The 27,496-nt window shown below is 54.7% G+C and overlaps 1 protein-coding gene across 1 annotated transcript; it reads left to right on the forward strand.

Annotated features, from left to right (window-relative positions):
* Window positions 1-6,436: 6,436 nt before the first annotated feature.
* Window positions 6,437-21,090, forward strand: GPR156 (G protein-coupled receptor 156; the record flags this gene model as incomplete). The annotated part of the gene is made up of 9 exons (XM_082003345.1): window positions 6,437-6,541; window positions 9,248-9,384; window positions 11,857-11,992; window positions 12,438-12,548; window positions 13,583-13,708; window positions 14,168-14,263; window positions 17,057-17,293; window positions 19,151-19,309; window positions 19,909-21,090. The coding sequence occupies 9 exons, from the start codon at window positions 6,437-6,439 to the stop codon at window positions 21,088-21,090; spliced, it is 2,289 nt and encodes a 762-aa protein (XP_081859471.1).
* Between the last annotated feature and the right edge of the window lie 6,406 nt (window positions 21,091-27,496).

A 27,496-nucleotide genomic window follows, 5' to 3' on the forward strand; every position in this document is an offset into this window, starting at 1 on the left:
ATGGGAAGGAGCTGAGGAGCAGTGCCGCGTCTTCTCGGAGCTGTGCTTGGGGCATGTCCCCTGCCCCGTTTCTGGTGGGGTAGCTGCGCCTGCCTTAGCCCCGAGTGGTGAGGCTGCTGTCTTGCAGCAGAGATCCTGCCACCTCTCTCATTCACCGCGGGAGGGTGGGCTTCCACCTGGGGGTACCAACAGTGTCACTTAAATTTGGCGGGAAGGAGCTTTCTGAGGGGTTTCCGGCTGTTTCCCACTGTGGCTGGGCACTGCAGGAAGCCCTGCCGAGCCGCCCAGCGCGAGCAGGGACGAGCTCAGCACGACGGGCGGTGGGGTCCCAAACCCTGGGCTCCCAGCCGCTTCGGGGAGGCAGAAACCTGGAGGTTTACACTCATTTCATCCACATGCTGCTCAGCCACTGCTACAGCCGGGCACATGAGAGAGCTTGTTTTTTTGCGTGGCACAGGATTGCTCAGCCGCTGCTCCAGGCGTTTGGCTCACCTCCCTATCAGCTCCGGTCACGTTGGCCTCACCTGTGGTCACCTCCCTTGGGTTCTCAGTATTTCCTCCCAGTTTTCCTTCCTTTGAGCATCTCCAACCTAGTCTGTCTCTATTTCTCCTATGCCGGTCATTGTATAGCAACTAGAGCTCCCTGGTGGGAGACTGGCGAGTTGGCTCCTGGCAGGACCGCGTGGTGGTTCAACGAAGTCATGACTTTTTTTACATGGAGGTTTCTTCAAATTCAAAATGTAAACCACAGAACTGAAAAGAGCTGGGTGGGTGTTTAACCTGCCTTTTAAAAGTTAAAAAGCCTAGGCACAGAGCTAAATGTGCCAGCCTGGTGCCATCCACCCGAGCTGAGGGACCTACGGTGGACAGACACACAGCGCTGAGGTGACAGGTAAGATTTGCATTCAGAAGACCTCTTCATGATCGTGGAAGATGCTATCAGAAATGGATAGGAGGCTTCAAAATTGCAACTAGCTTCAGTCAACATGGAATTTCAGGTTTCAGAGTCACCTGGTGAGCTCCCTGTGAGTTGGGAGGCAGCAGCTTGTCCTGCATCTCCTGCCTTTGCACATAGCAAAGTCCCGCAGCTCCTGGTGGTTATCACCCATACCCCGGGTGGGGGTCACAGAGCGGGAGAATAGCCGGGGACACTGCCTGGGTGAGAAGATGACCTGATTTGGGCCCTGTGACGTGACCCATCGCGTGGCTGTGCTAGCTGTCTTGTCTGCCAGGGGTGAAGATATTCAAGATGCCTGGAGGTGCCTCTGGAAATCCCAGGGGCAAGAGCAGGATGGAGCAAGAGCGTGACGCTGTCCCTGAGAATAGGGTGATGGCTTTGCAGCTCCCCAGTGTTCCTCGGGATTGAGGCTTTGCAGCTCCCCAGTGTTCCTCGGGATTGAGGCTTTGTAACCCAGGTTTTAGGATTACGTGATGAGTAGAGTTTCTTGGTTTTCGTTCTCTTTCCTTTTGTGTTTGCAGGGGGAAATGTGAAAACTTAGATGCTGAATTTTTAAATATAAATTAAAAATAAGCTTCGGATATGCTGTGTGCTTTAACTCAAGATTTCTAACTAGCTCTGTTGGGGGGGTGTTACAGTAAGTCTAGCTTGTGATTTTTTTTTTCTTTTTTTTGGTCGCCTTGGGGTTGGCAATATTGCAGGTTTCTCAGGTCAAACAAGAAGGGATCTTGTTGGACAAGAAGAGCAGAAGGGAAAAGCAGGAGCCAGCCTTTTCTGAATTGCAAAACCCCATCTCGTGTCGTTCATCTCGCCGGAACAGTTATCCGGACGACTTGACGTTTTCAGTGTGCTGCCCAGCGTCTTGTCTCTAGCTGGGGCTGGTCCCCACCAGCAGACCTCCATCTCCCATCAGCAGTGGTAGTAGCAGTAGAGACCCACCGTGGGTGAGCTGAGGTCCTCCCGCTCCCCTCCCGAGGCAGCAGGACTGGCTCTGCTCTCCGCACATCTCTCCTTCCCCCTTGGTTGTTCTTCTGTGTCTCTCTGGCACACAGCAAAGCCATGGGTCACAGCTGGCCACGCAGCCATCTTCCCGAGAGGTTCTTGCCAACAGATGTGCTTCTCCAGATGTGCTCCGCTCTTCCCTTGCGAGAGGTGTACATGTACCTTCTCTGTGTTGGGGCTGATATGACCAGACAGGATTGCAGGGTTCCTGAAAACTGGCACATTTCTGAATGCAATTGTTCCGTTGTCTGCGATTTGACGTCTTCAGTTTTCTACTTTTTGATTCACTGAGCTGTGACATCGCCTTGTTCTTTGGGAAGAAGTCTCTCTTTCAACACTAGATCAAAAGGAACCAGTTGGGGTGAAACATTCATTCTGCCTGCTCTGGGCCCATATATGCTGCATCAATTTTTTCAGCTTAAGTTTCTTTTCCTCTGCTTTTTCAAAAGAAAGGTTTGAAGGGAAGAAGAAACTTTGAGAGAGTCGAAGTTGAGACGTCATCAGCTGCATCTTTTTTGAAGGATATTTATGTGTTAGTCTGCAGTTGCTCAGCACTGGTAGATAAGTAATCTTAGGTCTTGAAGGATCTAAAGAAACAGGTTTTCCAGCCCTGAAGATCAGCCATTTGAGATGACTGCAAATTGCTTTTATCCGAATATTGTTTTTAACAGTCAGTGCTTCCTTTTTACGTTAGATGATGATGGTTCTAATGTTTTTCATGTGGTCTAGTCACTTGTTTCCTATCAACTTCAGGCTTGTTGGATCACATCCACGCGCATGTCAGTGTTCAGCCGCGGCCAAATACTAGCCACTATGACCGAATTGGCTGGTGGATGTAATACCACAGAGGCCAAGGGTGGCAAGGGGAGGAGAACAAGGCAAATGGAGCCGGCGGGCTGAGCAAGGGCTTTACTTCCCCTGACACTGTGTGACTGCTTCCATGGGGTATGTGGGCTGTCGGAAACTGCTCTTGTGGTGTTCTCTCATGCCTGTTGTTTGAAAATCAAATGACAGTAAATTCCACTTACAGTCGGCATCGCGCTCTGGCTTCCCCTTTCCCTCTATGATGTTCAGGAACAAGGAGGTGTTAATGTCCTCAGCCTTTCCCTTCCTCTTTCTAGGAGCTGAATTTTCCTCTGAAATTACCCAAACAGGAGCCTAATGTTTCTGGAGTGACAAACAGAAAATGCGAACTGACTCCTCTTGGGTGATGAAGGGATCAAGAGCAGCCCTGTGCAGAAGGTCTTGGGGATACTGGTGGACAAAAAATTGGATGTGAGCTGGCAATGTGTATTTGCAGCCCAGAAGGCCAACCGTATCCTGGGCTGCATCCAAAGCAGTGTGGCCAGCAGGTTGAGGGAGGTGATTGTGCCCCTCTGCTCCGCTCTGGTGAGACCCCACCTGGAGTCCTGCATCCAGCTCTGGAGCCCTCAGCACAGGAGAGACATGGACCTGTTGGAGCGGGGCCAGAGGAGGGCCCCAAAACTGATCAGAGGGATGGAGCACCTCTCCTGTGAGGACAGGCTGAGAGAATTGCGGTTGTTCAGCCTGGAGAAAAGAAGGCTCCGGGAAGACCTTCTTGCAGCCTTCCAGTACTTTAAAGGGGGCTTATTTTTTTACAATGAGGGTGGTGAAACACTGGCACATGTTGCCCAGAAAAGATGCGGATGCCCTATCCCTGGGAGCGTTCAAGGTCAGGTTGGGGCTCTGAGCAACCTGATCTAGTTGAAGATGTCCCTGCTCATTTTAGGGGGGTTGGGCTAGATGATCTTTGAAAGTTCCTTCCAACCCAAAGCGTTTTGTGGTTCTGCTCTGGAAGTGAGCGACCAGAATTGTTGGGCATTTGGGCCTAAAAAAAAAAAAAAAACCCACACAACAAACCCTCCCAAAACCTGCAAGTCTCTGCCCTCAAGAGACCCTCACATTTTCAAGGATGTGTTTTCTTATCCGTGTTGCTGTCTGTCCCCCCAACCATTGCCCAACCTCACCCTGAAGGGCAGCAACCCCCCGCAGCACCAGTCCCCCTCGGGTGTTCCCCAGGCCATGGAGCGGTGTTCCTGCCAGCTCTCACGAGAGGCGGGAGCCGGGCTGGAAATGCCCATCGCCTTTCGGCGACAACCACACTAGTGCTCGCTTCGTTGCATACTAATGAGCACTAATTGGCCTCGGCCTGTTATCAAGGTTGCGTGGGAGCCCTTTGCGGAATAGTGGGATGGAGGCTAGGGAGACCCCGAGGGGCTCCTGCCCTCCGCCGAGGGGTGTCTTCCCAGGGGGATGGGAGCTGAGCTGGTGCTCCTTGTGGAAACATCTCCCTTTGTGAGCCATGGGAGGGCCCTGCCTGCCTTATGCCAGCCTCGGTAGCGGTCCCCCTGGCCGGCGAGCTCCCCCCCCACCCCGGCAGGAGTTTGTAACAGGGAGCTGCAGGGGTTACAGGGAGACCCCTTGTCCTTAAACACGCCTGGGGGCACGGCGGGGGGGGGTGTGAGTCGAACCCCTGGGGAGGCTGGGCGTCGCTTCCCTGCGGGGCTTCTCGGCGTCAACCGAGAATCCCACCCCCCGGCGCTGCACGCAGCCCCTCCAGGCGCTGCCTCGCTTACCAGCCCTACCCCACGGCTGTCGGCGGGGGTCGCGCCTCCTCCCCGCGGCCCTTCTGCCGTTCTCGCGATACCTGCCGTTCACTGCAGGCGCTCGGTGCCTCCTGCAGCCGTACCCCCGGTCCCGTCGCTCAGCCCGCGCCGTGAAGGGCATGGAAGCCTCCAGAGGGTGGTCCAGCCGTGGGGGAAACGCTACCACGGCTTGCTACAAGCATCAGCGGGAGGGAGGCTTGACGGAGCTGGCTCGCACCGGTGCTCTCGGGGGGAGGGGGGGACGGGACCCCTCTATCAATCACGCGCGTAAAATCCTAAGCGTGGCTAATGTGTGATGTTGTCCTTGTAGGACGCGGCGAGCGGATCCCGCGCTGGAGCAGTCCTGGCGCAGGCAGGGCAGCGGCCAAACCCACGCACGGTTCGTCGGGGAGTCTGCCGGCGGGGGAGCTGCGGTTGTTGCTTCAGAGGTGGCTCTGCTAATTTTGGACAAGTAGCCCGCTGACCATGCTGTTTTTGGGCTGGGACTTGTAAGTGGCTTCGCTAAAGCTGAAAATCAATTTACACGAGCCAAGAACGACACCCGTAGCTTTTCTGGCATTTGAATCCTGATTATCCCCCATGAAGAACAGCAAGTTTCAGACCAGGTCTTGGTGACCGTGCTTCGTTGTAATTTACTCTTTCTTTGCTCACGTAAGGACGGGAGTTTTTCCAAAAAGCGGACTTGTGAGGAGAGGGGAAGTGAAGTGTCGGGTGTAGTGGCAGGAAGGATGGAGCACCGGCCGGGCACAGGGCATGAGCGCAGGGGATGATGGGGTGCAGCCCCGAGGAGCATGATGTGGATAATTTTTTAACTCCCACCTCTTGTTTGGAGCAAATAGGGAGTGAGCTATCACGCTTCCTCCCCAGCTGCTAACGACGGGAGACTTGCTTATGGTCGTGCGCTGGAAGCTAATTAAAGCCGGTGACAATGGTAATTGAGTAAGGATGCTTGAGGATAAGTATGACCTCATGTCTAAAATGGTAATGAGGCCTATTAAAATCCCCACCAAAAATTGAAATGAGAGAGAGAACAGAGGCAAAGGTGGTGCGAGGGGAGCGGGCGCAGGCGGGGACAGGTGGCCAGGGCGCAGGGAGGGATGGGGAGTGTGGAGGTGCTGGGCTTTTAAGTCTCTTTAATAAACAGCCCGCTCCTCAGCTAGCCAGGCTGCCGCTCGGGCTGGGCCAGCCCAAACACTTTGGTACGCGTGTTCCTCCCCTGCTCGCCCAGGTTGGGGTTTAGGTCCCATTAAGTGACTGCAACGCTTGTTGCTGTTTGTTGTTGTCTTCATTTACTGGTTCTTTGCTGGAAGAAGGGACCACACCAGGAAACTGGCAGTGGTGGCCGGGGCGGCGAGGGGGGGCCCACATAGATACGCCCCGAAATTATGCCAGTGCGGGAAAATGCATGGGCAGTGGAAAGCTGCGGTGAGCTCGGGGCGCCGGGGTGCCACACTCCGGCGAGGACAGGCACGGCACCCGCTTTCAGCTCCGCAGCTGGGGCGTTGGGGCCAGGGGTGCCGTGACCCCGGCATGTGTTGGTTTGCAGGGTGGCCTAGCAGGGCTCGGGATGCCACCGCCCTCCACGGGGACCTGCGCCCTGTGCTGACTCGTCTCGCCGCAGAGGACACCCTGAGGGACACCGGGAGGTGGGCGCTCCCCATCCTGGCTCTGGATGTGCACCGCATCGCTTTGGGTAAGCTCAGCCTTGGGCTGCCAGACCCCTTCCCTACGCCCCACTGACAGGGGTGCGATGCGGCGTGTGCCAAAGGCTTCTTCTCACTGAGGAAAGCCAACCCTCGTCCTTTTGGCAGGGGCGAAGGTACGGCTGGATGACGGCTGAGGATGTGCTATGGAGCCGGGGTTCAACTGCTCTGAGCTCTGTGGTGGCAGCTCCAGTTTTGGCAGCCAGGAGCAGCAGCGGCGGGTGCTGCAGGAGCTCTGCACTGTCACGGTGGTACGTACGGAGGCGGGGGAGTGCTCTGGGGAGTGAGGTTTGCTCTGCAGAAGTGGTTTTGGGTGGAGGGATGGAGGGGGGGGGGCACAGGGGCACAGCCACCAAGCAATCCCAGTCCAGCTGGAGGCTCCGTACTGTCACCTCCTGGGATGGCCTCCAAGACGAGCCCTGCCTAGATGACACCCAGCAGTTAGCAGAAGGTGAGGAAGCAGCCACGACAGCCAAGTTGTGTCAAACTGCCCTCCCATGTGTCGGCTGGCGTGACAGCCGCTTAGGAGTGGCCTGGGATGGCCTCCTCTGCCCTTGACTTCTCCCATCCCCTGGAACTTCAAAGTGCTTTTCAAATATGAATAGAGCAGCATTTAATTAAAAGTCATCATCTGTAATAAATGGTACCTCCCCCCCACCACTAAGCCAGTAGAAATGACACCGGGATGCACTTAGTTGCAGTTGACTCCATGTGAGGCTGCTGGATGGACCAGCAAGGCTTGGCCCGCTCAGCTGTCCACCACGTCCTGCACGACCACGGGCCTTTAATTAGAAGACTGTAAGCTGCTTGGCTCCTCCGGCTCTGGCAGCTGCCTTACAATTAATATTCCCCCTGCTAGGGCCAAGATTTGCTCCGCTCAGCAGCAAACAAAGCGCTCCATCAACTTCAAGTAGCATCAACATCCAGGGAAACGGCGGTCAGGGTGGGGGGTGTGTGTTGGGAAGGGGAAGGTGGAGACCACAGGGGTGTTTCTGATCCCTGGGTGGTTGCTGGGAAGAGGGTGCAGCAACGCTTTTGGCAGCAGCCAGAGGTGGAAAGATGCTGGGGCTGGATGCAGCTGGGAGCGAAGTGCGGGAGCCCCGGGATGCTGAGTCCGCCCTGCTCACCTTACTGGCAAACGCCAGGTGCTACCCTCGGGCTTGACCAGGCAGGACACGGAAATAGGATGGCATTACAGCCTCGTAGCGGCCCCGCGCAGCCCCTCTGAGTTGCAGGCAGGTGGGAAGATGGTCCTGGTTCGTGCCGAATGATGGGGGTTTTTGCACAGCGAGTCCTGGTGTAAGGGGAGGGGGACGACCTGGCTGACCGTCTTCACCGTCTGGTGTGGTCTTCATCTCCCAGAGAGCCAAAAGACACTCCCCCCTGCCCAGGGGGTGCGGAGAGGGGAGAGGAGGTGGGAAGTAGTTTGCAGGAGGGAGATGAGCGTCTCCCCAGGGGTCCCTGCACGGGGGGCTGAGCTGTGCACGCAGCTGTATCCCAGCGTAAGGCGGCAGCAGCAGCAGCAGCAGCTTCGGCGCCCGGCGGGCCGTCTCTCCCAGCCAGGGGTTTGCCTTGCCCAGCAGCCCTGCGACCAGCGCGGCACCAGCGCGTGAGCTGCCAGGAGCCCACGGATCAGCCTCGCTCACGTGGCGGTGACACATTTTTGTGTCCAGAATTACGCGTTGGCTTTAATTCTCCAAGCTGTGCCTTGTTCTTGCTCGCCCAGAGGAGATGGGAGCCCAGCTGCGAAAGAGGGAGACGAGGCATCAGCTTGAAATGTCTGCCTTACTTCTCCCTGCAGATTTATTTCTAGAAAAGCTGAAAGCAGAAACAGCTCAGACCTTGAAGGAAGAATTAGGAGGTTGGGGCAGTGGCAGCTGTCGGGAGAATAGTCTTCTGCTGTAGAAATTGCCTGCAGGTGAACTGGAATACCTGAGAAAGGACTTAGCAACAGAGAAGTTAGTGAGGAGGTGTGTGATCCCAGCTCAGTCCCCATCCTCCTCTTTCCCCTTAAAGAGAATGTGCCAGCAGTTAAGTAAAAGTAATGCTTTTTTTAAAAGGAAAAAAAAAGTTGTCAGTAACGTGCACACGTAATATGTATGAACAAACCAACGCGTGCACAAGGTGGTTAAAAATTCTGGAGTATTTTAGATCCACAGTGGAAATAGGTTTCTTATTTCACGTCGGATCATTTTATCCACCCTATGTTAATAGGGAGATAGCAGAGAATATTTTTAAATAGACATTTAAAACCATAAGGTCGCTTGTGTGCAAGGAGAGAGGTGCTTCCATCATACCCGCTTTGGGAGTGTCCCCCAAAAGCCAGTTCTCAGCTAATGTCTACCTAGGACCGAGTTAGTTTACAGCCACGGAGAGCTGGAGACGGGTGGAGCCCAGCTCGGTGTGTCACTGTGTAACACGTCTGAAAAACGCTGTCCCACTCCCTTTTCTGTGTTTTCTGCACCAAGTGGCAGCTCTGCTGCTGGCTCCCAGTCACATCAGCCGGCTGGTTGGTTATCATGCAGGGGTGAGGGTGGGAGCCAAGGATGTCCTGCACAACTTTCCAAAGAAGCATGGGGTACAAATGGGGTACCACGAGGTCTTTCTCCAGAGGTTTCTTCCCAGAGAAGGACAGTGGGGAACCGTCACCCATTTCCCCCTCTCCCATGACCAGGGCTGCCTGGGGCTCATGAGTCACTTGGCTAGTTGTCCATGAGAAGAGGGCTCCTTTACTGCCCTCTCTTCCTGTGCGCTCAGCAAGTGACAGAGCACATGTCCTGTCTACACCTGTCTCCTTAGCCCTGCCAGCAGGTCTGGCTCTAGTGCCAGGGTATCTGCTCATGAGGAGGGGTTTGGGAAATGTGCTTTTGAGTCCCTTCTGGCTGAGCAGGAGCACCCGTGGGAGTCATCATTGCCAGCAACTTCCTCTTCCTCCTCATCGCTTTTGCCTCCCCCAGGCGTCTTCTGACCGCAGTGGGAAGAGCTCACCGTCCTTCTCTGCTGCTCTCCTGGGAGTTGTGTGGACGTTCCTGACCGGAGGAGTCCTGCTAGCGCTCTTCTTTCTTGTCTTCACAATTCGCTTCAGGAAAAACAGGTAAGGACTTCCCCCTTCTGCCATGAGAGGTCCCCTAAGCTGGGGCAGCGGGGCCAGGCTCTGAGCTGATGGCCAGTTGAGGATCAGGAGGGTACAAGCAGGAAGGAGCATCACAGGGCAAGCAAAGGCAATGCCAGGCATATTGCAGCTTTCTCCATCACACCTGGCATTGATCACTGGTGGAGACAGTCATGCTTGGACTGCTGCCTTCCTCCCCAAGTCAGGGAGCTGTGAACAAGACAAAGCATGGATGCCCTCCAGCATAGCACAGACGGCAGGGCATGGTCTCATCCCGAAGGTGCTGGCTTTTGGGCCACCCATCGTTTGAAGGTATTGCTAACCTTTTTTGATCTTGGTGGTTGTCCATACTGGTGGGGAACAGGATCTCCATTGGTGAGAGGAGCTGGTGGTGAAGTTCAGGTTTTCCTTGGTGCTGTTCAGTCAGCACAAAGGATGTAAAAAAGTCCTGTTCTCCTGAGTGCAGCATAAGTCAAGCAAAAAGCTCGGCGATTCCTTGTAGCTCAGACTGTCTTGGCCAGCACTGAGCCTTCCTCAGCAATTCTGGATGTCTCACCTGCCTCCTTGCCACCTTCTCCTTAGCTTCATTGGTCCATTGGTCTCTCAGCTGCTTCCCCCGTAGAGATACATCCCTCTCCCAAGCTTCACCTGGCAAAGCCTTTGTGCTCCGTGTGCAGTTGTTCTGTAGAGGCACGCATCTGTGTGCAACCCAGGCTGCTGCTGTTCAGTGCTCTGGTTGTGTTAATTTAATGCTTCTTACAACCGCTGGACAGTCCGGAGGGTCCTGCTCGCGAGGGTTTACCTTGAGCCCTGTGCCTGCTGCGGTGCAGTAGTTGCATGACCTGCATCCCCGTCTCGAGCACTTGGTTTACTGAAGCAGAGTGCTGTTGAGTTCGGTGGCCACCTTAAGACTGGTTACCAAATTATTTAGGCCCCTGAAGGTATTCTCAGAGCGAAGCTGTAATGAATGTGTGTTATTTATTTGCACTGCCGCAAATAAATGTGTGCCTGCCTACTGAACCTAGGAGGGCAAAGAAGACCTTTTTCAGCATGCAGCTGAGAGGGTGAGCTGATGAGTATCTTTCCCCAGGGGCTGAGGCATGGCAAGGAAGGCAGGGAGGGAGAGAGCCAGGTTGAGTCCCAGGCTCTGCATCTGCGAGGCAGCAAGCCAGGAAGGAGCTCAAGGGTAGAGAAACGCAATGACTTAGCGGCAGATCAAAGGGATGGAGCTACGAGGGGAGGGGGGGATGTCAAGAGCTAGAGCTTTCGCTTGATGGGCTTGCTGGAGAAGGGTGACAGGTCGGGAGAGATCGGTGGGTCGATTCTCCCCTCCCCGAATACAGTTACAGGATTATGAGTGGTGGGGTGAAATTACAGAGGGGAAGCTGTAACCTGAACGTTGCAGGCACCTTCCTGAAGTTGAGACTGTGCCGAGGGTGGAGGTATCTCCCCAGAGGAAAGAGCTGTGGAAAGAGCTTCTTCCTGGAGGCATTTGTAGCTGCTGTACCCAAAGCTTACTGCTGAGGATGGCCACCCTGGGCTGTGTTGGTCAGGTTTTCCACTTCTGCCTCTTTACAGCAGAGGACATTGGAGGAAGAAGTTGGCCTTGAACCTGGGAGGCTGAGCTGGGCGCTGTGCTGTATGCCACCTGCGTGACTGTGGGGCATTGCTTCCCCTGGCTCCGTGTCACTGCGGGGATGTGTGGCCGCGGCATGTGCTGGCGCCGCGGCACAGCTTTGTGTGCCCGGCATGGGCACTGGTAGCAGAGAGACCTGGCTGTGGTGGCCCTGGCTGCTTTGCTGCTAAAAGCCCATGGCGTCCCACAGTTTTGTCCATAAAGACGCTGGCTGAAGCTGCCTCAGGGATGCTTTTCTGTGCTGCAGATCCATACAGGGGGTAGAGGTGCTACGGGGCAAGCCTGGTACCCATCCGTTTTGGGGAGAAGGGATCTTGCTGTCCCACAGGAGTGTCGGGGTAGGGCAAAACAAATACTTTAAGAATCATAGAATAGTTTGGGTTGGAAAGGTTCTTTAAGGTCATCTAGTCCAGCCCCCTGCAATCAGCAGGGACATCTTCAACTAGACCAGGTTGCTCAGAGTCCCATCCAACCTGACCTGGAATGTTTCCAGGGATGGGGCATCTACCACCTCTCTGGGCAGCCTGTGCCAGTGTTTCACCGCCCTCATTGTGAAACATTTCTTCCTTATGTCTAGTCTAAGTCTACCTGCTTTTAGGATAGCGAAGCACTCCAGCAATACAGGGGAGAGGATGGGGTATGCACCATGGAGCAATAGCTGAGCTTTTGGAGGAGCTGTGAACAGCAGGGTCTGGGGAGCACAAGGTGTCAGCATGCCTTGTGGCCATCATCATCCCTGTGAAGGGGACCTTGCCTCTGTGCTGCCAGGTCGTGACGCTCAGTAACTGTCACCGCCTTCCCTGCTTTGTTTCCTGGAGGATCGTGAAGATGTCCAGCCCCAACCTGAACATTGTGACCCTGCTGGGCAGTGGCTTGACTTACGCTAGCGCTTACCTCTTTGGGATCCAGGAGCAGAGCCTGCCGTCTGGAGATTCCGTGGAAAAGCTTATTCAGGTGAGCCGGGGGTTTTGCTGGGGCGGGCGCCTGCGCGCGCGTGTGCACGTACGTGCACGTTCGTACGGGCTGTGCTTTCCACGCACCTGCAAAACGCAACCAGGCGCTTTCTGCCCGAACGGGCTTCGCTGTTCGTGCAAAACCACGGCCGCACCGGCAGGGATGCGAGGCAGGTCCCCGGGGGAGAGGGCTCCCCGGCAGGCGGGCCGCCGGGCTTGTAAAAGCGCAGCAGGGAGAGGGGATCCTCCGTGCGGCTCTGCATCTGCGAGGCAGCAAGCCAGGAAGGAGCTCAAGTGGTCAGTTTTCTTGTGTCTGACACCCAGAAGCCAGCAGACCATAGACACATCCCCACCCATCTATTGCATGCCTGGGTGGGAGGGTGTGGGGTGACCCTGGCAAGCCCCACGGCTGCCCCTTCAGCCCCCTCACTCTGCCCCCCCGGCAGGTGCGGCTCTGCCTGCTGTGCGTGGGGACCTCCCTGGTGTTTGGCCCCATCCTGGGGAAAAGCTGGCGGCTCTACAAGGTCTTCACCCAGCGGGTGCCGGACAAGCGGGTGGTGAGTACACAGCACCCAGGGAGCAACTCCCCAAGGGGGACAAAGACCGGCAAGTCCTAAACCGATGTGGGGTAGCAGATAAAACCAGCACACGGCACGGGTGGGTGCCACAATCACAGGTCTGGTTTCACGCCTCGCTGGGCATGGGCTCCTCATTTATTCTTGTGCAATGAGGCAGGAGCTTTTCCGCTCTACAGGCAAGCGGGTGCTTTGCCAGGCTCCCCGTTCCCCACTGGAGTCCCAGCCCCATCACTGAGCGAGGTCTTGTTCTCATTGTACGTTGGCCACGTGCCTTCGTTACGCTACACACCAGTGTTTGCGTCCAGGTCTGGGCTGATTGTTTTTGCAGGATGAAAATAAACCGGATATCCTCAAGGCATCTGATGTAGGGCCATTCCCAGATGCATCTGATCCCTTCTTGAAGGGAGGGAGCACTGGGTACCCCACTGCAGCACTGAAGGAAGGGGATGCAGCAGCTGGGAGGGAAATAGGAGCCATCCATATGAATTTGTGCACATAACAGCACGCTTACAGCTTTCAGTGGCCACTTGCCAGCGGTGAATACAGTAGGTCTCAGATGAAAGGTGAGACAAGAGGGTTTGCAGGGGGAACTGGGTACTAGCAAGGGCTCCCATTCCTGAGGCACCGGGATCTGTGTTAAACTTGCAAAATGGTAATCCTACCAGCTTTTTGTTCCCCACCCTTTTTGTCTCTGCTTGTGGTATGGGCATGAGGGATGATACTCTTGTTTTGGAAGAGCTGTTTTCTGTCATAGCATTTACCAGCTAGCCACACCATTGGGGAGGGTTTATACCTGGCCCCAAGCCTGATTAGGTCTCCAAGAGCTTGGGAGCCGGAGACAGAGATCCTGTGGCCAACTTAGATGTAGGTGAGCTGCTGGACTCCACTCTGGGGGGAAGTATTAGGGTGGACATTTCCCTTGGAAGAGACAACCAGCAAGAGACCAAAGGGCATGGAAGTTACTGGTGCCCATTTGCCCCCCATGGTAACGCTTACTTCCTGCATGTTTGCAGATTATCAAAGACCTCCAGTTGCTGGCAATGGTGGCAGCGCTGGTGCTGGCGGACACCGTGTTGCTCTTGACGTGGGTATTCTCTGATCCAGTCCAGTGTTTCCGAAGCCTCAGCGTCTCACTGCGGGTAAAGGGATGAGGACGGGCGGTGGAGGGTTGCACCGTGTCTTGTCTGATCTCTCTGGACAAAGTTGGTGGTCAGGTGTTTTGAGGTGCTGTTTAAAAAAAACATAGAAAGAAAAACAAGCCAGAAAGCCTTCTGGTTCGGGTTTATGTCTGGTCTACTACAGAGATGAGGGTCTGCTGCAAAATTTCCAGGTCTGTACAGGTCACCTGGGTGACACAGGAGAGGTCCATGGCATCTGCAGGTGTTTTAGGGAAAGGTTTAACCAGCCCTGTTGGCATCAGAGTGCCAGAATCTTCCCCGCTTTAACCCCCTGCCCCTGGCAGCACCAGCTTTGGCCTTTCCTGCTAGGAATTTACAGAGGAGACCCTCCCAGATGTGTGCCCATCTCCCCATGCCCATGTCTGTGCCTGCTCCCGGCCGGGCAGCAGCCTTCACGTCTGCCTTCCCCTTGCCTCCTAGGCGACAGAGAAGGGCCTGGCCTGCTCAGTGAGCCGCGTGCAGTCCTGCGCGTCTCTCTATTCTGATCTCTGGCTCGTTCTCATTTTAGGGTTCAAGGTACGTAACCTCTTTGTTGATTCTTGCGTTGTATCTCGCCTCCTCCCAGTCTCGCAGCCTAAACTATCTAGCAGCGTCTGTAGTTTCACTGTCCTCCCAAGCTGTGTGCCCATTGCAGATTCCAGCTACTCCTGTTCATCTTGAAAGCCTTCGCATCTCCAGTCCTTCCCATCTTGATGTTTTCTTCCATTCCTGTGTAAAAGCCCTGTTAGCCACTTTTTCTCTGCTTCACCATCTCTTTTACGTGCACCATGCACATACTGTCTCTCTCGTTCTCTCCCTGCAATCCCCCATGCCTCATCTATCTCTCTTCTTAAAACTTGCGTCTCACTGTTTCCTAAAGCACACACACTTTTTCCGTAAAGCCTCAGATGACTGTCTGCTGCGGTGATGCACTATGTGGCTCAGCCCTCGAGTCCTCCGGCTCCAGATCAAGGAGTTGCTGATGACAAGTGTTTGGTGCCTACCTTTACAGGATGCGTATCAGCTTAATTATGCCACTGAGGTACACTTTCACTGGTGTAGCTTTGCACGTGGCCATTCTTACTCCAGAAGAGTTAGTTACACTGATGTAACTATGTGGGTATAATTATCGCTGTAATTATCTGTGGTCTCATGTGTCTCTGGTTTGGCAGAGGCTGGACACATTTCAGAAAGCTGATGTTGATGAAGCTTGTGAGATCACAGCCTTTCTTTGGGAATGGCTCCATCTCTGCGTGCAGTACAGGCAGTTCCTTTCTGACTCACTGTCATATAATACTCGTTGACTATCTACCCAAAATTGTAGTAAAAAGAGCAGAAAGAGACCTCACGACACAGCCAAGACCTTCTCTCCTGTACAGTTCATTTTAAAGACATTAGTCTAGTCTGGCCGTAAAAGTCCTTTGGTGCTAGGGATTGTAGGCGTTCTCTGGGCTTTCAGTGCTGTGTCTCCATTTCTGATTTTGTCCTCAGTTTGTGTTAGGGCTTAGACAGGCAATGCTTTTGCCTACAGCTCCTACAAACCACTTTTTGGAATAAAACCTCCCTATTACCAGTCCCAGGTATTCTTTGTTAGCATTGCGTTGAACCTGATCCTATCTACCTACTGGGGGTCATGGAGTTACTTCTTCAGTGGTTAATCTGGAGTTAATCTCGATTTACACTAATATGAGAGCAGGCTGTATCTCTGCGTGTGTGTAGCACTTCTTATCTTCCATGGCATTAATGTGCTCAGCCCTTTGTGAAGTGCTCAGTGTATTATCCTGGTTTCACTGGCACAGAGTAATGAACAGAAATTCCTTGCCAAGGACATGCCTGGAATTAGGAGCAAAGTCCTCAGCTTTGAGGAAAAGCTGAAAGATGAAAACAGACAAACAAACAAACAACCTAGTCCTGTGCTTACTGAAAGTCCTAGTTTACTAGACAGCAGTGCTTGGTTTTTTTCTTGATTAGGGTTTAGGAGTTGGCTTGCCCTTGGGCCACGTATTTGGAGGTACCCTGTGGTGAACGTGGTTATGATCCAGTGCAGATCCTACGAAGCAGGGTCCAGCGTCAGCCTAGTTCCCAGCGAGGCAGGTCTCACCAGGTTGTAATATAACCCTCCCTTGAGAATTCATGGTGCTCTGAAGTTGGGAGTCTCACCAAAGACCGTGGGCATGAACTTCTCTTGCCTGTAAGAGTGACCCTCCAGACCCTAACCCTGGCAGTGGCCATTGTGGTCATCAAGCAGCCACAGCACAGAGGGTCTAACAGAACATCTGCACCACAGGTCACAAAGCACTTCTTGATGCCCAAATAACAATTTAATGTCTCTTAGTAAAAGGCTGACAGTTGCACTTACTGGGCAGCACAGGAATAATGTAGGAGTCACATTCCCTGTATCCTGGGTCCTTGCAGGAGCAGGGATTTTGTTAGATGGTACTTCCAAATGGCAGACTTCTGAAGGCAGACCATGCCCCGCACTACAGAGGCAGGCAAAAATTACTCTGTGTTTCCTGCCAATGTGCCCTGGGGAAGGAGGGATTCAGCCTGCCTGGTAGTTTAATCCTGAGCACGCTGGAAAGATGCACGTGTGGGACACTTGAGGGGCAGCAGCACAGTGAGGAAGCCTGCTCTGAAACAACCGACCTGCACCAGGGGAGGGAGGGCTTCTGTGTACAGAGCATTTCTCCAGCCCCTTTCACCGCTGCTGGAGTCGGGCAGGAAACACTGAAGGGAAGGGAGAAAAATTGCACCGGTAGTTTCCAGGATTTCTATTTAAAGAGGCACCAAGTACATCCTCTTCCCTCCAGTCTAAACTTCCCCTTCTTCTGCCTTGCTTTTTCCTTCTGAATGTCCTTCTGAATCTCCTTCCTGCTCCTTCAGAGGTATGTTGTTGCTCCTCGATGGCACCCCACCGCTGCATCCCCACGGGGACCTCCGTCTCTCGTCTGTCTGTCTTTCCTGCTCCTGCTCCAGGCTGCCCAAGGGCAGGTTTTCACGTCTTGCCTCTCCCGGCCGTGCCCTGCTCCGCGGCATCGCCTGCCAACCTGACCCTCAGCTCCTTGTGCCCCTCGGTCGGGACCCCCGGGGCCTGACAGCCCCTTCGCTCCTGCCCTCCCTGCCCAGCCTCACTTCTGACGGGCAGCAGCGTGCTGGGCGTTCGCTGTGGCGTCACCACCGCACGCTGAAGGTCTGCATTATAGATCAAAGAGCATTAATTAGGATTGCGCTGACTGTATCTGAGCTCACCAGGCTCGGTACAAGCTGGGGGTTGACACCATCAGGCTGTAATTTTCCACACTCTGGAAACCTCTTTTTTTCTGCTTCCAGAGTATCCTTCTGCTGTATGGGACCTACTTGGCTGGTCTGACTGACAACATTAGCTCCCCGCCGGTCAACCAGTCCTTGACGCTCATTGTCGGGGTCAATCTCGTTTTCCTGGCTGCCAGCACTGTCTGCTTAGTTCACCGTTTCTTCCGTGCTTGGCACAACTTGCTGTTTGGTTTTACCTCTGGAGGCATCTTTGTGTGTACAACCACGATCAACTGCTTCATCTTTGTCCCACAGGTAAGCTGCCGCCTCTGTCCCACCACCTGGCTGGAAACGGGCACATTTTTGGAGTTTAACAACTGCAGCCTTGTGGTCCAAAGCACATATTTTCCTGCTTCTTTCCTCAAATGTCCGGGCTCATGTGCACACGCTCATCCTCCAAGCCCCAATGGCTTTGCTTCCCCAAGCAAGTCCCCTGAGTCTCCTGGGAGTGCAGGCATGTAGCAGAGCTGCTGCTCAGAAACCCTCCTCTGCAAGAGCGTGCTGTGGGTGGCAGCCACTCAGAGGGCATGTGTGGAGGCAAGGCAGCTGCTGCCCTCCTCCTCCTCCTCCTCCACGTGGGTAGTGGGATTGGTCCTTCATGCAGTTGTCCTCTCCTCGTGCCCCACACGCCTGCTCCCACCAAGGTTTCTGGCCATGGCGAGGAAGGAGGTGGGCTCTGGCAGTCCAGACGGCCTCGCCAGGTTCGGAGGCTTCGTGACTGCCGGCAGTCCCCAGGGCAGGCTGTCCTCTTCCATGCTCTCGGAGGAGGAAGCTGGGCTTTGCTGCAAGCAAGGGGGAGGACGCGGAGATGTTTTGAGAAAGCTTTTTGTGGCAAGGCTCTTCAGCTTCCCGTGTCCTCCAGGAGCAGCCTGGTGTGCCTGGCCACAAGGTTAGTGGGAAAAATGCTCCCATTGTTACAGGGAGAGGAAACAGTTGTTTACTCAGTGTTATGTTTGGAGGGATGTTTGGGCTCAAGGAAATGAGGTGAGAAAGGGAGGAAGAGGTGAAGCTGAAGAAAGAGCAGATCTGTGCAGGAGGGGGCTCGGGGGAACTCACCAATGTGCATAAATACCTACGGGGGTGCAATAGGGAGGGGGGAGCCAGGCTCTTCTCAGTGGTGTCCACTGACAGGACAGGGGACAATGGGAACAAACTGAAACACAGGAAATTCTGTTTAAACATCAGAAAAGGTTTGTTTTTTTTTTTTTTCTCTGTGAAAGTTGTAAAGCACTTGGAGTAGGTTGCCCAGAGAGGTAGTATGGTCTCCGTGCTTGGAGATACTCAAGACCCGTCTGGACAGAGTCCTGGGCAGCCTGCTTGAGCAGAGCAGCTGGACTAGATGATCTCCAAGCGATCCCCTCCTACCTCAGTTGTTGCAGTATAATGGCAGAGTCCCAACTCACTAGATGACCAGCCCATGGGAGCAGGATCCAAACCTCCTCTGACAAGCACCAAGCCTGCTGGCAATGCTCTGCCAAGCGCGAGGTCTCTCGGAGCGAGGGTGGAGGAGCTGATGAACTGTACTTGCACTCTGCCTGTACCATTTTTTCTGCTGTAGCCTGGGGGCCTTGAACATTTTATTTATCTTGGATCTTTTAATTCATCAACTTGTTTTTTCCTAATGGGCTTGCTCTTCTATTGCTCATCTGAGATCGATGAGCAGCTGGAGCTGGGCTGCGCAAGGCTTCCACACAGACACGAGGCAAGAAAATGGATACTAAGCATTGCTGGTTTTCAGCTTGTCACCGGTGATTCGGGGACAAGGAGGTGTGCGTGACATTGTCTTTGTCGGGGAGTCAGGGAGCGGGGAGAAGGGGGAAGGGGCTTTTACAGCACACTTAGAGGTGGCAGCGCAGGCAGGCACCGACCCCCTCGGCGTTAAAAGCTGGAGGAAGGGCCGGGTAGGTCTCAGGTGGGTGGGAAGTTCCCAGCGACCCTGCAGCCCCTCGCCCAGCCGTCTCTCGCCACCCGTCTCCGCTCCTCCGTCACACCCTGCCTTTGTCTCCCCCTCTTCGTCCCTTTGTCTCCTCTGTGCTTGAGCCGCGCCTGCCTCCCGCCGCGTCGGCAGGGGCTGTGCGTGCCGCGCCGATAACCCCCTCTTCTACTCCCCAGCTCAAGCAGTGGAAGGCCTTTGAAGAAGAAAGCCAAACCCTGAGCCACATGGCAAAATATTTCACCAGCCCGAGCAGGAGCTGCCGCTCGGTGTACAGCGAGGAGCAGCTCTACCAGCTGATAGGGGAGAAAAACTCCATGAAGCGGCTGCTCACCGAGGTACGGGGGCTCTGCCGGCCCCCCTCGGCTGCGCCGGCTTCTCCCCTTCCCTTTTGTGGGCTGAGGGTTTTGCAGGGCGGGAAGCCCTTCCGTATGCCCCGGTCCACACTGGTGCTTCCCCTCCGGCTCCTGAGGGGAAGAGCTGCTTTGTTTTGTCACATCACTCTGCACCCCAAAGTGCCAAAACTTAGGCATAATCTGGAGGGTTTCAAAAAAACACGTAGGAAGAAGAGCAGGAGAGCCTGCTTCCCACAGCCCAGTCAAACACGGTTAATTTAGAGGGGAGATGCTGTGTCTCAGGAAAGCCCCCAGCCTCCTGCTCTCGTGCATTTAAATTTTGCATGGGTGGGAGCACCCTGGCTCGGAGAAGCACCTGCCCCAGTGCTCCCCTGCCTGCACCCACAACCGGGGGGGGCTCAGAGGGGCTCCAGGGGAGGACAAGGTCACACACTTTTGCAGACCTGCCGCTGCGCTGCCTCAGAGCATCTCTCCGTGTGGAGAGGGGTGGTTCATTTTCTGCCAGCGCCTGCTTCCAAATCAGTGGCGTTTTTGTACCCTCCACCCGCCCCGCGCTTGACAGGCATATCTGTTTGACGCAGAAAAACGCCGTGATCGAAAGCCTGCAGGAGCAAGTGAGCAGTGCCAAGGAGAAGCTGATGAGGCTGATGTCTGCGGAGAGTGGCTGTGACCCCCACGTGCTGCCAGCAGCTCCCTGCACCCGGAGCTGGGGTCGGCACGGGGATGCACCGGGGGACTGCTGCCCCCCAGATCCGGAGCGAGACGGCTGGCAGCCTCCCCACTTGCTGGGTACACCGCCTCTTTGCAGCGATGCTCAAGACCTCCAGGAATGTGTGAGCCACGAGCCTCTTTGCTCTCGGGCGCTGCTTTTTGACTTGGGGGATGGCCTCGAACATGACCTGAAAGGCACCCAGGAGTGTGGGACACCTGCGGGGCAGGGCCAGTCTCCGGAGCAGCTGCCGGGCCAGGACACCTCAGCTGGCATGGCCTGGGAGTCGTCCCCCAAAGTCAGCTACGTGAGCAGCGAGAAGCTGCGGGAAATCTTGCAAGAGCTGAGCCTGGATGGCAAAACCTACAGCCCAGCCTTACCTGGGGGGCCCGCATGCGGCAGCCAGGGCCCCCAAGGTGAGCAGGGAGGAACGTGGGGGGCCCAGGAGGGCTACCTGGGCATCGGCATGCCCCTCAGCCCCTACCTGGCGAGGCGGCGGCGGAGGATCCCGCTGCCCCCCGCCTCCACCCGCTTCCCCGGACGCGTGTCCCCTCGTGCCAGCCGCGGGGTGAAGGAGGCAGGCGGCTGGGGCTGTGGGGAGTCGGCACGTGTCCCCCTGGGGAGGGAAGGGGAGATGGCTGCCGGAGGGCTGCTCCACCTGCCAGCACCATCCCCTCCAGCCATCCCTGGGGAGGTCTGCCTTCAGCCAGAGGGATGGCCAGCATGGCTGGAGTCCCGGGGCACTTCCCCGTGCCTCCCACGGGAGCAGCGGCGGCGGCAGGGCGCCCCAAGGGGACCTGCCGAGCCCTCCCTGCGCTCGCTGTACTATTACCCGGACTCCGACTCCAGCAGCAGCAGCTCTGAGGAGATGTTTCATGGCTGCCACCGGCCCTGCTGCGAGGTCTGCTTCCAGAGCCCGTGCGGCTCCCTGGGCAGCAGTAGCACGGACACGGACACAGAGCCCAGCGGCTGCGCGGGCGACCGGACAGAACACCACGGCGGGCCCCAGCCCGTGGTGAATTTCAAAGAAGATCTGAAGCCCACCTTTGTGTGACTGGGAGCACCCCTGCCCCACAGGCAAGTGCCCTCCTGCCCCTGAAACGCTGCGTGTTTTCAATGATGCTACAGCCATGTGTCCCTCTGAGGGATGCATCTTGCTCCGGCATCTGGGAGTCGGGAATAAATCGTGCCCTGCTCCGGGTTGCTATGTCAGCCCCAGCCTGGTCAGTGGTGACTGCAGACCCTGTTTGGCTGAGAGGTGGGTTGGCAGCACTCGGGGAGGTGGCGGTGGTGGTTTTGTCCCGGCTGCTCCAGGCAGCTGCCTGCACCCTGCAGATACCATGTCCGTTTGTCCTGGTGCCGGCAGCGGAAAGACTGGGGCTGGGTGGCCTGTGAGAGCCCAGACTTCATCATCTCGGAGGAGGGGATGGGGAGCAGCACCGCATCTCAGAAACGTGTGTGGCGTGTTGCGCAGAGCAGACGGACAGACAGACAGCGGACTCCTTCCCCGAGGCTGCGGATGCCGAGCCTCCCACCAGCATCACACCCAGCTGGAGATGGGAGACAGACGGACGCCAGGAGCTGCTGCTCGCCTGGGGCACACTGCTCCCCTGGCAAAGCAAGGACCTCGGAGTGGGGAGCACGCAGGAGACTTTCGGGGCAGGTTTTTTTTGGTAGCATCTGAGTGAGCAAGTGGAGCCCAAAGGTGACATCCCTGGAGGTGTCTTTGCATTTTGTGTAGTCAGTTGCACGGTCGCAGGTGAGACTCGGGTCAGAGATGAAGGGAAAGACAAGCTAGCGATCGTAAAAGAGGATCTGAAAAGGCTTTTCTTCTCTTTTTTTGCCTTGTTTTTCTGGGTCTTGTGCCCTTCTGTGTGCTGTTGTACGGATGACACAGTCTGGAATGAGGTTTGTTTAAATTAATATGGTCTGTTTTATTTTAGAAATATCACAAACAGTAAATCCGGTGTGCCCGTTTTTGTTGGGATATTTGTGAAGGCATTTCAGTGTATTGTTGTCTCCACAGGAGAGGTTTGGGATCCTGAGACCTGACACCCAGTTGCATAAACAAATGCTCTGGAGAAAGACTGTGTTAAAAGGGTGGGTGACAGGAATCCCAAACCCTGTTTCGAACAGCGTATGTTAGCACTGCCCTCTCCATTATCCTTTATCATGGTGAAATCCTTCACTGCTGTGTCCTAATAGTATTCCCATAGCCCCTCTTCATTCCTAAAATGAGAACATCCCAAAGGTGATCCCAGTTTTCTTTTTGTCACCTTTAGCTAACAGAAACCAGTACCTTTAACAGAAACCAGTCTCCTCCTTTTTTTCTTTCCTTTTCCTTTTTTCTTTCTTCTTTTTCTTTTTTTTCCCTTCCTTTCAGAGCTGCCTGAGCACTTAGGGCTCGGGGCTGCCTGGGAGGCTCTGGCCTGGGTGAAATGCATTGACCGGGTGTCTCCTACCACCGCCGGGCAGACCCGCCGCAGGGGCCGGAGACGGAGAAGACGAGGCAGGGTGCGAGCGTGGGGAGTCTCCGGCAGCCCCGGCAAAGGGCAAGGCTGCCGGCGCAGCCCTTGGCTGGCGCGGAGGGACGCTGAACAAGCCAGAGGCGGGCAGGAGCAGGGCTGAGGTGGGGGATAGAAAGGCATGCCGCAGCGTGCCCCTCCATACCACTTTCTCGGGCACCCCCAAAAAGCCGTTTTCATCATCTGAATCCCCCCTGTGCCGCGCCGAAGCCGCAGGGAGCTCACGTAGAGCCAGAAAGCGCCGTAAGGCCTGGCCCCAGGGGAGCCCGAGCTCCCTGCCTGCACGCAGCGGCCGCTCTTTTACTTACAACCATCATTTTTAATTCGACAGGCCGGAGCGTGGCCGGCGGAGCCGGGGCGCCAGCGGGGAGACCCCCGGGCCGCCAAACCCCGGGCGGGGGCCGCGGGCTGTCCTCTCCCGTGGCGAGGCCGGGGGAGCCCGTGGGGGGGGTCCTGCAGGTGTGGGGCTCCGTCCCCACCGCCCCTCTGCCCCGGGGCCGGGGAGAAGCCGCCTGCAGTTTGGCAGCGCTCGCAGCAGGGGCTGCTGCTGCCACACCGGGCGCGCTAGCGAAGCTGAAGTGCCCCAGGCAGCGCATCCCACGGCATCCCCACACTGCGACAGCGGGCGGGACAGGGCGCTGGCTGGGGTGCTCTAGGGACCCTGTTAAATATGGGGCAAAGCCACTTTTCCAAATTGGGGCTGATTTCTCCCCAGCCCGAAGCAGGTTTAGAGTAGCACTTTGCTCTGGGGCTAGGAAATACTGCAGCACGGTCATAGGAAATGATCAACCATGAAGCCACCTGGAAGCAGCTGATATAAAAATTAACTTAAAATCCACTAGCGAGTGCAGAAAAATCCTCCAGAGGACTTTGAACCTATGGTTTGTTTGGAAACGTCACTGGAATTTGTGGCAACTGCTTTTCTGTCTGGTGACAAGCAGTCACAATCTGAAATCTGCATGTCATGTGGATGCACCTACTAATAGGTGCAGCATCCTGGCCTGTATCAGAAACAGTGTGGCCAGCAGGAGCAGGGAAGTGATAGTCCCCCTGTACTTGGCACTGGTGAGGCCGCACCTTGAAACTGTCCGGTTTTGGGCTCCTCACTACAAGAAGGATGCTGAGGTGCTGGACCATGTCCAGAGAAGGGCAACAAAGCTGGTGAGGGGTCTGGAGCACAAGTCTTATGAGGAGCAGCTGAGGGAACTGGGGTTGTTCAGTCTGGAGAAGAGGAGGCTGAGGGGAGACCTTATTGCTCTCTGCAACTACCTGGAAGGAGGTTGTAGCCAGGTGGGTGTCAGTCTCTTCATCCAAGTAACAAGCAATAGGACATGAGGAAACAGCCTCAAGTTGCACCAGGGGAGGTTTAGATTGGGTATTAGGAAAAATTTCTTCACCAAAAGGGTTGTCAAGCATTGGAACAGGCTGCCCAGGGAAGTGGTGGAATCACCATCCCTGGAGGTATTTAAAAGACGTGCAGATGTGGTGCTTAGGGACATGGCTTAGTGGTGGACATGGTAGTGATAAGTTAACAGTTGGACTCAAGGATCTTAAAGGTCTTTCCCAACCTAAATGATTCTATGATTCTACTTTCTACACACGCACAGAAGGCTGATGCAGTTCATACATGCATGTGTGTGTGCACACATAAAAACTCACTGGTGCTTTTGATGACTCCCAGCTCTGGCCTCTCCCTGTATCTAGCAAGGAATATACACTTGATTCAGGTGGGGAGCAGTCAAAGCACCATGTGATGGATGCCTGCACGTGAGAAGAAACGTCAGAGTGAGACGGTGGGCTGCCTTTCATTGCCATTACTGTTATGGGATCTTTGCATCAGGCATTGCACAGGCACACCAGAGGAGCCTTCGTGCTGCTTAATTTTAGGTGTGTGGCTTAGGCACTGAATTCAGCATTTGGTTCCCCCATGGCTCTTTGTTCAGTCTTTGGAGCAGTCTGTCTCTCCCCATAATGCCATTCAAAGCATCTTAATTAGGGCCTTGCCCTGAATCCAAAGTTTCTGAGCAGCTGTAGGGGCAGTGGTGCACGTTCTGCGAAGGCGGAGAGGTAGACTGGGAGAGCTGAGAAGGCAGCTTGTGGCAGCAGGACTGGGAGTACCCTGATTTGTAACTGTTTTTCTTGCCACTGATGATGGATATAACCTACAGAGAGTCATCTCTCACCCAGGGGGCCTGTAGTATCAATATCCCACATGAGCAACTTCTTCTCCAATATATCTGCTGCCTAAATCTGTTCCCCTTAGGAAAGGCTGTGCCTCTTTGCAGTTCAGGTCAGAAACCTTCATCTTACAGAAATTGAAATGAAAGGTAAGTGACTGGAAGAAGGTCCCTTCCCTGCTCCCAGGCGAGTGCTGGGCTCGCTGTCCCTACAGATGTACTCATGGCATTTTAGGGCATGTGAGAAGTTCCTGAAACCCAGAAGCTACAGGGTAGTCCTTGGCAATCCTGTACACTTTATCCCAGCATCCTGTCCCCATCCAAGCAATATCTGCCAGCAGAGAGGCAATATCTGCCTCTTCCAAATGACACGCGGGGGCAGCCACAGCAGTTAATGCTGATGAGGTCCTCCAAATGTTTTTAGCTTCCTGAGCCATGTTTCCAAGCCATCCTTCCCCTGCTAGCAGCACATCTCTGCATGCTCCAGCTCCATGACTCGTGCTGCTGTCCGCAAACCGTAGGGAGAGATGATGAGTCCACCTCAGCCAGCATCCCTGAGCCCTGCTATGCTTGGTGTGGTACAAGATACTCCGCTGAGCGGAGCCTTTCCCTGCCCACAGTCCCGTTTTGCAGCCTCTGCCTGCTCCCCCCCCAGTGCCCTGGCCTTGCTGACGGCTGTTTAGGAAGGGTCACGTCAAGCCGCTATGAGATGTCTCTGTGAGGCTGCTTGCTGGGCCTTGGCAACCGCCAGGAAGGCAGGAAGCCGTGAGGTTCGTGTGCCGCAAGAGCCTGCCATCGCTCAGTCTGCCTCCGTTACCTTGTCAGCTTGCGACTGTTTAGGAAATAGCAAAATCGATCTCGATTGTGATTTAGCTGCCTGGTTTAAAAAAAAAAAAAAAAGCGGGGTGGGGGAAAGAGCGAGCTTTGTTAGCTACGGCAGAGGGGGATTAAGCCAGACTCTCTGGGAGGAGGGTGCTGACTGTTGGTGTGGAAGTTTCCCCATTGCCTTGTGTTGGCATTAGCAGCTGGGCTCTGTGGGGAACCTCTCACTCCGAGCTTTGATACCAGGGGCAGTTATTAGAAATAATGAGTCTTCGAAAGTACTGCAAGAGGGAAAAAGTGTCCTTGGCCCAGAGAAACCAGACTGTGCGACCCATGGAGACGGTGGCTGTATAGCGGTGCCACATCTGTGCGGGAACGTTCTTGTGGCACAGTGGGGAGCAGCAGTGAGGGGCCCTAGGTCTCCAAATAGCCTGTGCTGCAGGTTTTGAGGAGGTGAGGGAGCACCTGCATCTGTACATGACCTCCAACATGTCTGGAAGAAGCTCTAGAAAAGTATTCCTCAAGTCCAACAGCTATGAGGGCTGTGGAGAAGTGCTTTCCTCCTGAGTAACATTGCTCTCCCGAGCCCAGAAACCAAGCCTGTCTCTTACCTTATTCAGTTTTTCAAGGGTGCCTTCTACTTGGCCTCTACTTCTAGCTATGTACTACTGAAACTGCAGCTGCTGCTGTACCCCAAGGTCTGCTCTTGGAGCCCGGGCAGCAGAGCTGTAGATGTCCAGTTGTGAGGCATCAAACACGTCAGTGTAAGCCTCATGCTGATTGCTGGCCTTGTGCTGCAGAAAGTGATCTCATTCTTGGGGGACTCCTAGGAGACAGGAAGAAACATGACCAAAAGAATTCTGGATCCTGGAGTGGCAAGAGAACTGTGGATATTTTAGCAGTTTATTGCAGGACCTTTCTGCTATATTGATCCGCTGATCATGCCCTGTGAAAATGATCCTTGCAAGCACCTGGCTGAGCAAGTGCGTGGGATACCTCCACACACAATTCCAAGCATTGAGTTTCTTTCCCACATTAAAATTGTGTATCAAAGCTGCTGGAGCACGTTCACCTCAGAGCATGTACCTCTCAGTGTTTACAGTGAGGTCTCTTGCTTCCATGCCCATGCCACCACCTTTCCCCTGTGTAGAGCAGCCTGTAGCTCAGCTGGTTTTCTTCTAACAACTCGGGCATCCGTAGCTTTATGCTTTGTGCTGCCAGAGCACAATCATTTACGTAAGGATTTTTTTTTTTTTTTTTTTTTTTTTTTTGTCCTGGAGGTTCTTGCAGACAGGATGGGTGCGAGGGACTTTGTCCTGCCAGGCAGCTATATAAAGCACTCAGTGATTCAGCATTTACTGCTCCCTACACAGATTCCTCTGTTATCATACCAACAGGAACGTGGGGCTAGAAGGGATCTCCTAGTCATCATCATATTCCCCAGCTATGACAAGCACTGAGTCATAAATTCCCTCTTGTTAATTTATCACAGTCCATCTTAAAGAGTCATCGGGAGTTTTCTTGGCAGGTTATTCCAGAACCTCACTCTGACAGAAGGAAACTTGTTTCTGATGTGCTGCCCACATTTTTTCATAGCCTATTTTTACCTACTTGTTCTCATGCCAATGCTGTCTTCTAGTTAGTAGCTGTTCTTCCTTCCCACTCTCTAACCTACTCTGTTAAATGCTGTTGAAGAACGTGGCCTTTTTCTTCCCAGGATCCCTGGTCTACTCGGAGAAGAGACTTTATTTTTAGTTCCCTCTAGCTGCCCCTCTTTCAGCCGGCAGCAAGGATGGCTGTATGCACCGCGCCCTGCCTCCAGCTGCAGAGGAGTGCGTAAAGAGTTTGGCAAGATGCTAGAACAGGATCACGCTCACCTTTTGAAATGCACATGAGAAGTAATACTGGTAGTTCGGGCGTCAGAAAGGCAGGCCAG

The sequence above is a fragment of the Phaethon aethereus genome (genome assembly GCF_964289735.1).
Source record: "Phaethon aethereus genome assembly, chromosome: 1".
NCBI lineage: Eukaryota > Metazoa > Chordata > Aves > Phaethontiformes > Phaethontidae > Phaethon > Phaethon aethereus.